We start from the raw sequence: 13,910 nt of genomic DNA, 5'->3' as shown, positions 1-13,910 counted from the left end.
TTTTTAATTAAAGGACTTTATTTTGGCTGTTTTTATTTACATTTAACTATAGGATTAGTAATGGAGGTGTCTTAGAGACAATACAAAGATGACATCAACACCACAAATATGAACCCCACTTGCCAACGCTACAGGGCAAGTGGGAAGAGCAGGGCAAAGTGCCAGAATTGGTGCATCTTGGCTGCTGTTTTTAGGTTTGGGGGGCCTATATCAATGGCCCCTTACCAGCCTGAGAATTCCAGCCCCCAGCTGTGAGCTTAAGCAAGGCTGGTTGTCAAAAATGTGGGAGACACCATGCCGTTTATTATTTATTGAAATAATTAAAAAAAACTAGGTGGGGACCCCTATATTCTTGATAACCAACCTTGCTGAAGTTGACAGCTGACGGTTGCAGCCCCCAGCTGTGAGTTTTGCCTGGTTGGTTCAAGAAAATAGGGGGAACCTACACCGGGTTTTTCATTCATTTCTTTAGTTGTATCACAGGCAGCAGGTGAGGAAGACCCCGATCATCCACTCTTACTGTCACTGCTGTCGGATGATGGGAGTAAGAGTCCCAAAAGCCCCCACCTTCTGTCATCGTTCTGACTTTAATATAACTATCATCATTCTCCTCTGCTCGCGCCGATCGCCGGCAGAGTAAGGGAGAATGATGAGAGATGTTTTCAGCACCTGCCACTGGGGAACAGCGCTTACTGTAGCGCTTCTTCCCTGATGCCGATGCGTGCCACACGGAAGACATCAATTTGGGCACGTGTGTGGGACGTCTTGCCACCCGTGCCTACGGTAAAAAACGGACATGTCTACGTGTGGGCACACAGTCACACTGTTCGTGGAAATACACTGACATGTGCACAGACCCATTTATTTGAATGGGTCTACGTGTGTCAGGGTCACCGGTACATGTGACAACTGTCACCACATGTACTGGACATACCGGCTATACTGTGTGATGGGGCTGTTAAGTTTATGCAGAAGGGAGGGTGCAGAATGGTAGCAAAACATAAGTAGCTTATATTGATTTTCCATACAGACAAAACATATCATATAGTGTCTAATTTTAGATAATGATAATTCAAGGCTATGTTAAAACGAGATTGTACTGTTAAAAAGTAATACCATAGCTTAACCAGACTACTCTTTAAGCTGTCAGGCAATTTAGGGTTAAATAAAAATGAAATCATGGGAAATTGTTCCCATATTAACGGAAATTTTTTCGTGCAGGTTTCCCAAATTTTCATAGTAAAAGTTATTGGCCCTAACATGAGAGGACAGAGGGAAAAAGGGGATAGAGAACTGAATTAAGTTCTGATGCAATAGTGTGTGCAATGTATAGGACTGGCCATCTGGCAATTCTGGGAAATACCAGAAGGGCCTGTCTGGTCATGAGCCGCTTTGTCTGCTATGTTGCTCATACTGTTAAAAGTTTTGACAGAGCAAAAAGTCAGTGACTCCGTCACTTACCCCAGCAGCCACGGGAATCATTAGAAATATTGGTCTTGTAGTAAATCTTGCTTTCTCCATCCAGGGTGATATTAGTAAAATATCCCATCTGGCGCTTGGGGATGGGGGCAGCATACGCCTGTGTGATTTTAAATGCCAGGGCTGAAATTCAGCCCCAGTCCGTACCTGCATGGAGCAGAGGCTGACCGTCTCTGGATTGTAAGGCCATGTTCACACGTTCAGTATTTTTACCTCAGAATTTGTAAGCCAAAACCAGGAGTGGGTGATAAATACAGAAGTGGTGACATGTTTCTATTATACTCTTCCTCTGATTGCTCCACTCCTGGTTTTGGCTCCCAAATACTGTGGTAAAATACTGACCAAATACTTAAGCAGGTGAAAAGCATTTGACTGAGGCCACCACGTTACCAAGCCGAAAAACTTCTATTGTTTCTCAACAGATGAAAGAGGCAGACGAAGGCGCAGATGGTGGCGATAACTTGAAGAAGTCCCTCCGTAAAAGACGAGTACGGAAAGATTAACAATTCCAGCACATTTATGGGACTGTTCTAGAGAGCTGGCTTACCAACCAGTCTGTATCAGCCTGCTGATTGACATGGAATCATATTTAAGCTCTTGGAGCAAGATTTTGTCAAATCTAAACATTTCCCATTCATTTTAATTTTTGATTTAAGCATTGATTTTCTTTGAGATGTTGGATGCATCCAGGTTTCGCATTATTAGGCTGAGCATATCTCAATTCCTTATACTCATATCTTATTAATTCCAAAACAGATGTAGATAATTCCAAAACAGATGTAGACAATTGCAACTAGGGGTCACCAGCAGCTCCATGTGCCCCTTAATTTATTTTTCTTGTTACACTCGCATCTCATTAGACCTGTCGCACAGATTTTGCTCCACACTGGACTTTAGTAACATAAGAGCCCATGGGGTGATGCCAAGCTCGTTAAGTTGCTCCACATCTAGAGCCAATTTATGGCAACAGAAACACTTCAGTTGGCAATTGATTGAAGAGCTCGTTATTGCAATCTTTTCCAGATGAAACATTTCTCAGAAGTTACAATAACAGGCTGTTGACGTTGATAACTATAAAGCACAGCTGGATCATCAAAATAATAGAATATATATGCATAATTTTGGGTCCAACATCAAATACAGTTTCTACTGCCCCAGGAATATATTTGGGGTTAAAATGATTTTACCCTTTAGACATTTGTTAAGCTGAATTATTACCTGAGTATTTTTTGCAATTCTGCTTCCCAACAATTGGTTAATAGTGAGCCTGCCATAGCCGTCATTGATTGGTAGTGTAGTTTTACATGTTGATGCTAAAGATATTCTACTTTATATCTAATGAACCTGATGTACATTTTATCCCTAAACTTTTATAGCTGAGTGTTGAACAAAAAAAGTTGTCAAAGATTAATAAAATAACAAATTTCCATTGTTACTTCAAATAACTATTTCATATACTTGATGGGTTATTTTCCAATTTAGGCCGGTTTCACACGTCAGTGGCTCCGGTACGTGAGGTGACAGTTTTCTCACGTACCGGAGACACTGACTCACATAGACACATTAAAATCAATGTGTCTCTGCACATGTCAGCATGTTTTCACGGACCGTGTGTCCGTTTGAAAAACACGGAGACATGTCAGTGTTTAATGGGTCCGTGTGATCCGTGCGTTCCCACAAAGTCAATGGGTCCGTGTAAAACACGTACCGCACACGGATGCTGTCCGTGTGCCGTGCAGGAGACAGCGCTACTGTAAGCGCTGTCCTCCCCGCGTGTGGTGCTGAAGCCGGAATTCATCCCTTCTTCCCAGCAGCGTTCGCTGGAGAGAAGGAATGAATAATCTTCTTTTTTTTTTTTTCTTTCCCCTTAAAAATAAAGATTTTTTCTGTGACCTTTCCTAAGCCATTGGTACGAATACCTAAGCAGAGCACTACATGAAGACCCCACCACAGGCCGCCCCGGAGCACGAGAACCTCATTAGAAGAAAATAGAGATTAACGAATTTCATCTCCCATGGTATCATTTTGATTAGCATAACTGCGCCAACCTGACACTGTCTGTAGGTGACTGCGCACAACCCTGCTGACAGGTTCCCTTTTAGATATCAGAATCGAGATGCAAGAATTAGTTCGTAGGACTACTGACCTGGCTGTTGGAACGGAATCTGTAACTATTGGGTGGGAGACCTGTGAATCTCCTTACCTTCCAGCATTCCCAGCTCTTCATAGGATTAGCCGAGTCAGGAATATCGGGGGTGATGAGGAGATTTGCAGGCCTCCTGTCTAGTGGTCACAGAACTACTGACCTGGCCTATGGACTGCAGTCCATCTCCAGGACTGATGTATTTTGAGGTCACTGTGCAGCTATGATGTAAGAACGAAACTAATGTTTTTATCCAAAGCTTTCTTTTGTGTTGTTAAGAAGTGCATGCAGAATGAACACCCTCCTAACTTTTTCTTTGAAAGAAGGAAAAAGATCCATACAGGAGATACTTCTTGGAAGTCGACTCTCTGAAAAAAGATTCTCCATCCATTGTTGGATGACTTTAAACTAGTTTTTATACAAGCTTCTCCACAAAAAGGAAGATGACGTTACCAAGAAATGGCTTAAAATAACGAAATACTTTATTTCAGAAACATATTTTTATTCCAGAATAAATTAGGATGGCTAAGGATGTAAACGTAAAGATTCATAGTGTTAGATCTCACTGAGACACTATACACATTACAGAAAACAATGCTAAGCTGTGATTGGCACTGCAGGAACCCAGTCCAGGGCATCAAGGAGCATTCAGTTTGTTACTAGGTGTAGGGTACATACACGGCCATATTATGCACTGCAGTCCATTACATGTAATGAGGCGCTAGATGGATCTGTCTAACATACAAGTACCTGCTTTAGTGAATCTGTGTTTCTACTCCAGAAGGCTTGAATTGACAAGACTAACACCGTACTTGTGACCTAGTAAACCTTCACTCAGCCAAACAAATCAAAAATTAATAAATAGGGGGAGCTAGGAAGATCCTGGGGAGAATACTATTCTGGACCATACAAGGCATTATTCACATATGACACACACATGGGAGTGCACGAGGCTCCACGTCACACTATGAATGGACCGGCTAATCTCATCAGTAAAGGTATTGCTGACCATGAAGCCATTAGCCAGCTTACAGACCAACCTGCACTCGCCTGCTGACTGTTTCTATCAGGCAATGACAGTATCTTATCACCAACAGTGAACTGACTGAAGACCATGCTCCATGTTTATTTTGATGCAGCTTTATCATAATTGGTATTATAGTAAATGATGCAATATGGCAGTAATAAAAAATAAGCCACTTTACTTATTGTCACTTGCCCAAGTGCCAAGAGTCTTCATAGCAGTAACAGTGCTTTCCACTTAGCCGATAAAACTCAGGAATGGCCTTTTTCCAACAATAAAATGTTACACGAAGAAACAAAAGCATGAATATATAAAACATGCTGCAAAAGCAACATCGGACCAAGGAGGGAGTAAAACTTTTCAGATTCCAAGTATTCATAGCTAGGAAACTGCGTGTAGCCTTTCATACAAGGCAAGTAGGAGCATCCAGTTATCACCTGTAGCACATAATGCATTCTGCAGTACTTAGAGACACGTTATCACCTATCCACAGTACAGATAATAACTTGCTGATTGGAGGGTATCCCACCTGTGGGATCCGCACTGATCAGAAGATCAGAGAATTTGTATAGCAGTTACAACATGATGCAGCAGATTGGGATGCCCGACCGCCAGACCATTCATTTTCTGTGAGACTGATGAAAAAAAGCCAAGCGCAGTGTTCAGCAGACCCAGATAAAAGTTCTCCGTTCTGATGATTAACATGATTCTCAGCGGTCAGACTTTATCGATCCACAAGTTATTACGTATCTTGTGGATAGGGGATAACTTGTTTAAGCCGGACCACCCACACAATCAGCAGTTATGAGTGGGGAATCCAGAAGGCAGTGATAACGAAGCAAGGATGTGCAGGTCTCTCCATCTTCATTTATTAGACCAAGGAGACAGACGATGGCCAAGACAATGACACAAGATGTATTCTGCAAGCCCTGACCAGTTGTTACGTCCCTGCCTTGTACAAAATGTAATCCAGACTAAACCTACAGGAGATCATGCAAAATATTGTATAGCCCTACTCTGCTGTTGACCGTTTCCTTACTGATGCAGTCGCCATACATAGCGGGACTTTCATACTGGAGTATTGGTATAACACTTTCTGCTGTATATAACAAGGGTAATTACTGAAATGGAAAAATAAATTAGCTGTCCTAAGACGTTATTCCTGTGTGTGCTGTAGTCCTTTACAACGTATTATTACAGAATGACGCTTTTTACAATTGTATTAATGTAGTGTTGTCCGTGCAGTCACCATTTGTACAATAGGTTTAGTACTAGCCGAGGGAAAGCATGTGCTCTGTTAACTGGACCCATATTCACTATTCAGGTACAACAAAACCAGTGGACACAAGGACAACACAGCACAATCAGGCATTACTTCCGCTTGCTCTTGGTGTCTGTTGTCTGGAAAACACTGGACGCGGACATGAGGTTCTCAATGTACTGTCCAAGAACCTGGTTTTCTGACTTCAGCTTCAGATTTTCCTCTTTTACAGCATCAACCCGAGCGGAGAGATCTGTTCGGATACAAAATAGATGGAGATACGGAATAATGATGACCATTTATATCAGGCAATGTAACAGTTAAATCCATTTACATACAGCCATTATCGGTAAGATCCAAACAATACGGTGTGCGTACAATCCATACATAAAAATTAAATGTTAATGAAATTTTTACGTCTGTGTCATTAGGATAACTCGGGACCTCCTCTATTAGCCAGAGCAGAACCACAGCAATAAGTGACTCACAACATGCTGTAGCCATCAGAGCCAAGTGGCTACTAATGAATGGCCATCTAAAGGCTTCTCCCAGAGGAGGTGGACCTGCTGCAAGCAGCTGATTATTGTATTGGGTGCTTTGATTAAGCTCGTAAACGCCTCCATCTAGCAGACAGGCAGCTACTTTTTAGAAGTAAGAGGTTTTCCCACAAACAAAGTACATTTTAATTAATAGAGCTTGGCAGAAAAATACTTCAAGCTTCACAATTGGATGTGTTTAAAAAAAGTTCCTCTTGTAAATGTGTCCCTGCTGTATACTGTGCAATGGCCGTGTCTGACCGTACAGGGACATGGTCTGATCATACCGCAGCTCCTGGGCAGGGGAGGACACAAAAGAGTACACAGACAGGACAGCACGGGAACGCAGCTGATTAAAAACAATCAATGTTTTGCCTCACAAAAAGAATTACCTGTGATCCCCTGCTGTCCTGTCTGTATCCTCCTTTGCTCCCCCCTCGCCCAGGAGCTGTGGTATGATCAGACCATGTCCCTGTACGGTCAGACACGGCCATTACACAGCACACAGCAGGGGCACATGTATAAGATTACCTATTGTGGAAATTATTATTCCAAGATCTATTGATTAAAATGTTGATTAAAATTAACTTTGTTAGTGGGAAAACTCCATTAAAGAGAATCTATACACTGGTTAGACAAATTTAAAGGATATGGAGAAATACAAGAACAATTTTTATTTTTTGTTTAACACATATTAAGCAAAAACCAGATTTCATTAAAAACTTTGCACTGTTTGCCTTCTATAGCTTCTATGTTTCACTACTGCTGGTGGCAGAATGAGTTAACCAAGGATCCATCAGTCAGTTGGTTCTGAAAAGAAAAAATTAAAATTCTCTCTCAAAGCGGCGACTGAGCAGTAGCATCTATTGGCGATCCGATAGCGCTGTAGATTATCTTGGTGGAGACTATTTTGTTTTTTTCTCTAGAAAAATGGCGTCTGCTCAGTAGCATCTATCGAATTGCTGATAGATGCTACTGCGCAGGTACCACTGGTGCCATCTTGGTGGAGGCAATTTTTTTTCCTCTAGTAAAATGGCGCAGGCAGCACCTGCACCATTTTGAGAGATAATTTTTTTTCTGAATACATGTACAGTTAACCCCTTCATGACCTTGGGATTTTCAGTTTTTCCGTGTTTGCTTTTCGCTCCCCTCCTTCCCAGAGCCATAACTTTTTTTTTATTTTTCCGTCAATTTGGCCATATGAGGGCTTATTTTTTGCGAAACAAGTTGTACTTTTGAACAACATCATTGGTTTTAGCATGTCGTGTACTAGAAAACAGGAAAAAAATTCCAAGTGCGGTGAAATTGCAAAAAAAAGTGCAATCCCACACTTGTTTCTTTATTTGGCTTTTTTGCCAGCCGGATGCGCCAGTTAAATGCCACTAACAGCGTTTGACAGCGACATTTAACTAGTTAATAGCGGCGGGTGAATCGCGATTTCACCTGCCGCTATTGCGGGCACATGTCAGCTGTTCAAAACAGCTGACATGTCCCGGCTTTGAAGCGGGCTCACCGCCGGAGCCCTGCATCAAAGCGGGGTATCTGACCACGGATGTACTATCCCGTCCGAGGTCAGAAAGGGGTTAAGTCCATATATATATTATAATTATATCTGTGTTATAATATAATGTGTTATATGAACATGATCGAGTGTTATCCGAGTATCTTGACATGCTCGGATAATATGTCAAGAGTCCCTGTGGCTTTATGATTCGTGGCTGTTAGACAGCTGCAACACATGAAGGGATTGCCTAAAAAAACAGGATATCCCCACGTGTCCAGGCTATCTAACAGCCACAGGGACTTAAACATATAATCTGAGCACGCCATGATACTCAGATAATACCCGAGCATGTTCGTATAACACTTATCTGAGCATGTATGCTCATCACTAAAGAGCGCCATAGACTATCACAGATATGAGTGCTACCTGTGAAAAACATGGATAGAAGGCATACGTGAAAAACTGAAGTATGAGAGAGTCTAAGGGCAGACCGGTACAGCTGTTTCCTCACTTAGAAGCATAATTATGTGTAGCCACTTCTACATTTCATTTCCCTGTTCAAGCCCTTGAGACAAACACAACATTATACCTACTTTCCAAGTAATTGTCCATGGTGGAAAATCCCTGAAAGGGCAAAGATGGGCGTGAGCTGGCCTGGCCATATACAAGTGACAGGAGCGGACACTGACAGCTTGGGGCCCCTGTGCAAGAAATGTGTCTGGGCCCCTCTCCTTCTATGGCGACAAAGCTTCATTATATATACATAGAGAATGAGAAGAACTATACTATATTTCTAATTAGAGGCATTTGCTAATATTACTGATATTATACCTACTACATATCAGGATAGGATGTTGGAGATGGGAATATCCCTTTAAGTTACCATCAAACATTTGTTAGGACCCCAGCTATTCTAATTCTCTACTATATATGAACACTCAGATGCCCTAGGAACGTATGTGCTTCCAAAAGGAGTGGGGAGCAAGTTATTGCCAGAAACTGATGGTGGATTATCTCTCAGGAGAGGAAGAGGATCAGTAGTTGATGTTCAAAGAGCCTGATCCTTTTCTCCACCTCTGGGGAGATTCAGCAGGTCCGGTTATACATTAATTGCTCTCTTGAACCTGCAAAAATGATCAAATTGGGTTGATTTCTCTCTAATGTGCACAGAGGCCTTTAGGCCGGGATGAGATGCGAGAAACACGTCCGTATCTCGCAGGTGAAATCCAAGCTCTGGCGCCGGCACTTGGGAGCGGAGCGTGCAGCTCCATGTGTTGCTATGCGGCCGCACGCTCCGCTCTGGAGTGCCGGCATCAGAGGAGGGATTTTACATGCGAGACACTGACGTGTTTCTCGCATGTGTGATCCCGGCCTTAGTGTGAGTCTCATAGCTGATCCAGTGAATCTGAATTGCCCAAGATCTCAAATACACGAGGAGCTGCCATTGTTGGGGGTAGATAAATAAACAGGAGATAGATAGATAGATATGGGATAGATAGATAGATAAATAGATAGGTAGGTAGATAGATCCCATTTTTTTGCATCTTAAGGCCCCGTCACACATAGCGACGCTTAAGCGATCCCGACAACGATACGACCTGTCAGGGATCGTTGCTGCGTCGCTATGTGGTCGCTGGTGAGATGTCAAACAGTGAGATCTCCCCAACGACGCAGCAGCGATGCGGCGACCTATAGCGACCTGTACAACGATGCTATTTCATGACGATTCAATGGGACGTTCTGTCAACGAGGTCGTTGGTAAGGTGTCAAACACAGCGATGTGTGCTACCCAGTGGGACCTCAACGATCAAAAAACGGTCCAGGCCATTCCGACACGACCAGCGATCTCACAGCAGGGGCCTGGTCGCTGCTACGTGTCACACATAGCGAGATCGCTACTGAGGTCGCTGTTGCGTCACAAAACTTGTGACTCAGCAGCGATCTCGCTAGCGATCTCGCTGTGTGTGACGGGGGCTTTATTCTCTGGTTCCTTTGCTGCCATGAGTGCAGCAGCAGAGGGGATGCTCTGCAGTGGACGACCCCCTGCACCTATACCACTGCTGCCAGCCTCCTCCACAGCTGCTGCATCTCATAGAAGGAGCCTGGCCGTGCTGCATATGACTGCTACAAAGCTTTGGATGTAAAGTTTTTCTCTGGCAGCAATTTGTCTGTTCTTTGTTATGGGGCGCTCAGTAAAGTGAATGCAATGCAGAGGGAGCAGCCCCCTTTTCTCCTTACCTCCCCCCAGCACATTCTCCTGCTACTAATGTGACTTTATTGTCCTTTGATTGGCTTCAGCACATGCAGAGCAGGAGCTTTGTCGGAGTTGAAGTGAAGTTGTGCACAGATTTTAGTCTGCAGTCAGCAATCACCAGAGTTTATTGTGCTGCAGTGCAAGGGGAAGAGGAGCTCACAGAAAAGGCGACTGCACACACACACCTGCCTCTCTGCGGATCACCATCGCCGGCAGCTTCCTCTCTCTGGCACAGCGCTGCTGTGTGAGAGGCGCAGGAAGCACGGGAAGGGAGCAGGACAATCGCTGCAGGATGCAGCTCCACTGCCACTTTCTCTTGCAGGCAGCGGAGCTGCAGGGATCTCTCCCTGCCCGCCGCACACGAGGGCAATCTGGCCACGGGCCCCACGGAGCCGGATAAACAGGCCAGATTGCCCTCATTATTAGCCGTCCTGCAGGGGGCCCCCTTAACCTCCGGGCCGCAGCGGCTGCACATGCGGTATATGTCCGCCCCTGACAAGTGAACTTAGGCAGTTGTCTGATGAATGATTTAGGGTATGTGCACACATAGAGGATTTCATAAATCTGCAGGGCAAAAACACTGCGTTTTTTCTGCGGATTTATAGCAGATTTACGGCGGTTTTTGTGCGGATTCCACTGCGGTTTTACACCTGCGGTTTTCTATTATAGATCAGGTGCAAAACCGCAGCGGATTCCGCACAAAGAATTGACATGCTGCGGAATGTAAACCGCTGCGTTTCCGCGCGTTTTTTTTCCGCTGCATGGGCACAGTGTTTTCAGTTTCCCATAAGTTTACATTGTACTGTAAACTCATGGGAAACTGCTGCGGATCCGAAGCAAAATCCGCATCGTACGCACATACCCTAAATGGTTGGTCGTAAAAGGTTTAGGTTTTGATTGACAACTCTTCCTACACTACATGGCAGAAAAGCTTTGTGTTGTTCTGTCACGTGTGCTCCAGTGGGCACAAATATGGTGGTATAAACACGGCTTTCTCCATATACCTTTTCTTATAATATCTTCGCTGTACATTTTCTAAGAATAATCAGGTACCACCTATAGGTTAAAAAAAACAAAACGCAACAACATATGGACTGAACATCTTTTACTTACCAACGGGGAATACTCCCTGGGATACATACATGGAAAGAAATACGGTAAGTCCATTTTACCTTCTAATGTATGCTGAAGTTCCAGGACCTGATTGATAAGCCGCGTCTTTTCTTCCAGTTCTACCTGATTTTCTACTTCAAGAGCTAAAAAGGCAATAGAGTCTATTAGAAGAGGAAAAATACACTAATAAGAACTATTATGTTACGCTACAGCTTTCGTTTTGCAGCTGCCGATGCGCTGAGATAATGCCACTAATACATGTATGCATATTACGGGTAATGAAGCGTATAATGAGCCGTACCGTCCATGTCAGAATTCATCATTGTTGAAGGCAAGTCTTGTGGCGACAACTGCAACTGCAGGGAGCTAAAATCTAGGAGAGAAGAGATCAATCAGCAGATGGACACAAAGCCGATACATAAAGCCGCTGCTCCAGTACCACTACTGTAATACATGCTCTCTGTGCAAACATACAGCGGACACATTCCCCATCTGAGGTTTTACCAGTTCTAGATCACAAACCCTTGGTAGGATGGAAGCATTATTCCCACCAATGTGCCAGTGCACAGGACTGTGAAGTAATACAGTAAGAAACGTTCACCACCATGCATATAGTGAGGAGTTAGCAATGAATAGTCCTGGATAGTTTTCTTTGCCTCAGTAGCAAAAGAAGCTATTGGGACATAACGTGACAGGCGATTCTTATTGGGGCAGTGCTATAAAAGGTAACCATTAGGTCAGAGGTAGATCATAACCAGAGGGCTCACAGTCAGGATCTACCTCTAGGCGCAACAACAGAGACCCAATCTGGTAGACCTGGCTGGTCTGTGCATTCTATGGCTGCACAAATCTCTGCAGGGGATGTGTTTCCCCAGATGTGGCTCCCCTGGGAGTTACAGAAGCAGGTTTAAAAAAAAGAAAAAAAAGTGCCAAAGTCCCAAAGACCATTGTCATGAGGCCATTTAAGACGGATGAGGTGTAACATCCATTCCCCATCATCTGAGCGGGATCAGGGGGAATTGACGAGGCAAGGTCTGATTTTTGGGTATTTTATAATGTATTTTTCCAACAAGAGGACAACCACGTACACCATCATTTGGCTGTACGGAGCTAGAGAACTATAACTGCTGATTTCAGAAATGAGATCTTGTAGGAGCCACTCTAAGGTCAGTCCCAGGAGGCACCTAGTCAATAGAGGTCCTGTTCAGTAGGGTACATGAGGGGTAAAAGAGAAGCAGGTCAGTCAGCCATCATGTGACACACAGAATGGAAAGTGACAAGCACACAAGCCAAGGTGACAGGGTTACTGCGACATCACAAGCAGAAGACTGGCTGAAGTCCATCAATACTTTATATTCTAATCCTGGAAGGCCTGAGCAATAATGGCTCTCCATTAAGAAGTTCCTCCAGCCACGCTGATATTACCATCGGGGAGGACAGTATTACCTGAATTATTCATTACCCTGCACGATCACATGACCTCACGCACACAAAATTATATAGGATGGTAGGTATAATGCCAGAAGCGAGCCCACAGGACAGAATACAGTGCCACCAAGTAGATGGCTCCTGCATGGAGCATTGGATTGTGCTGTTCCCTGGATACTACTGAAATCTGCCTTATTATTTAATCTCTTAGTATCATCAACATAGGAAAACTGTATTCAACCAAGTCAGCACAAAAATGGCTCCACACTGCACACTTACTCCAACAGTGGGTATATTGGGGGCACAATGATTTGCATCCACATTCTGATAAAACCAGGGCTCAAAGAGGAAGTGTAGTCATAGGGACATCAAGCACCGATAGCTCCGCTAAGACGCCTGGACCCAAGCGGATATTTGGGAGACACCTTCACTTATCCAAAATCATTCACAAAGAAGAGTCTAACGTCTAGACTTACAGCTTTATACGGAGAAGCCGTCAGACTAGGACCTGTGTCCCTAATGAGGGGTCTTGTCTGAAGCTGGGCTAGAGGTAGTGCTGCACAAACACCACCTGTAGAGCTGCGGATTTAACTATTGAGTGACTGCAGCTGTAACTCAAGAGGTAAAAATCAATTGCTAGCACTGCGAAAAAAATCTGTGTCTCGCCCAACCAAGGGAGTAAGACCCTAATCCTGCCTATAAGGGATGAGGATCCCTGGATGTCACTGGGAAGGGGCCCCACACTTGAGACCCCTCTCTCCCCCCGAGAGTGGAACCCGCACTGCTGAACTTAAGGCGCTCATAGATTACACACATCTGAATGGCAGCCATGTAGTGTCCGGCTGTCCGTGGCTAGTTTGGCTAATTGGCTGCAAGGAGTTGGACTCGTTTTCCACCAGGTCTCTTACGTGCGGAGGGTTCTGTCAACAAACCGCTGTCTCACTGTTGGATTAGCCCTGTGCTCAGCATGGAAGCTTCCATCTTCCTACCATCCTGGTATTACACCGGTGATGCTACACCCATCACTGGGATACGGGAGCCATTAGTAAGGTGACGGCCAATGTATAACACATGACTGGTGATGCTACACCCATCACTGGGATACGGGTGCCATTAGTAAGGTGACGGACAATGTATAACACATGACTGGTGATGCTGCACCCATCAC

General features: G+C 44.2%; 2 protein-coding genes across 3 annotated transcripts in view; one reads left to right on the top strand and one right to left on the bottom strand.

Annotated features, from left to right (window-relative positions):
* The window catches only part of CLGN (calmegin), a 173,705-nt gene extending 170,778 nt beyond the window's left edge, over positions 1-2,927 (top strand). The window contains exon 15 of the mRNA XM_069743975.1: positions 1,902-2,927. Within this exon, the coding sequence (XP_069600076.1) occupies positions 1,902-1,982 (81 nt within the window). The 3' untranslated portion in view covers positions 1,983-2,927. The remainder of the gene's footprint in view (positions 1-1,901) is intronic.
* A 1,155-nt stretch (positions 2,928-4,082) lies between these two features.
* Positions 4,083-13,910, bottom strand: part of SCOC (short coiled-coil protein) — a 141,451-nt gene continuing 131,623 nt past the window's right edge. For both annotated transcript variants that reach the window (XM_069743977.1, XM_069743978.1), the window contains exons 2-4: positions 11,616-11,687; positions 11,374-11,457; positions 4,083-6,160 (exon numbers count right to left, since the gene is read on the bottom strand). In XM_069743977.1, the coding sequence (XP_069600078.1) occupies positions 6,018-6,160; positions 11,374-11,457; positions 11,616-11,687 (299 nt within the window). In that variant the 3' untranslated portion in view covers positions 4,083-6,017. The remainder of the gene's footprint in view (positions 6,161-11,373; positions 11,458-11,615; positions 11,688-13,910) is intronic.

Source organism: Ranitomeya imitator, chromosome 1, assembly GCF_032444005.1.
Source record: "Ranitomeya imitator isolate aRanImi1 chromosome 1, aRanImi1.pri, whole genome shotgun sequence".
Taxonomy (NCBI): domain Eukaryota; kingdom Metazoa; phylum Chordata; class Amphibia; order Anura; family Dendrobatidae; genus Ranitomeya; species Ranitomeya imitator.
This window is presented reverse-complemented; position numbering and strand designations above follow the sequence as displayed.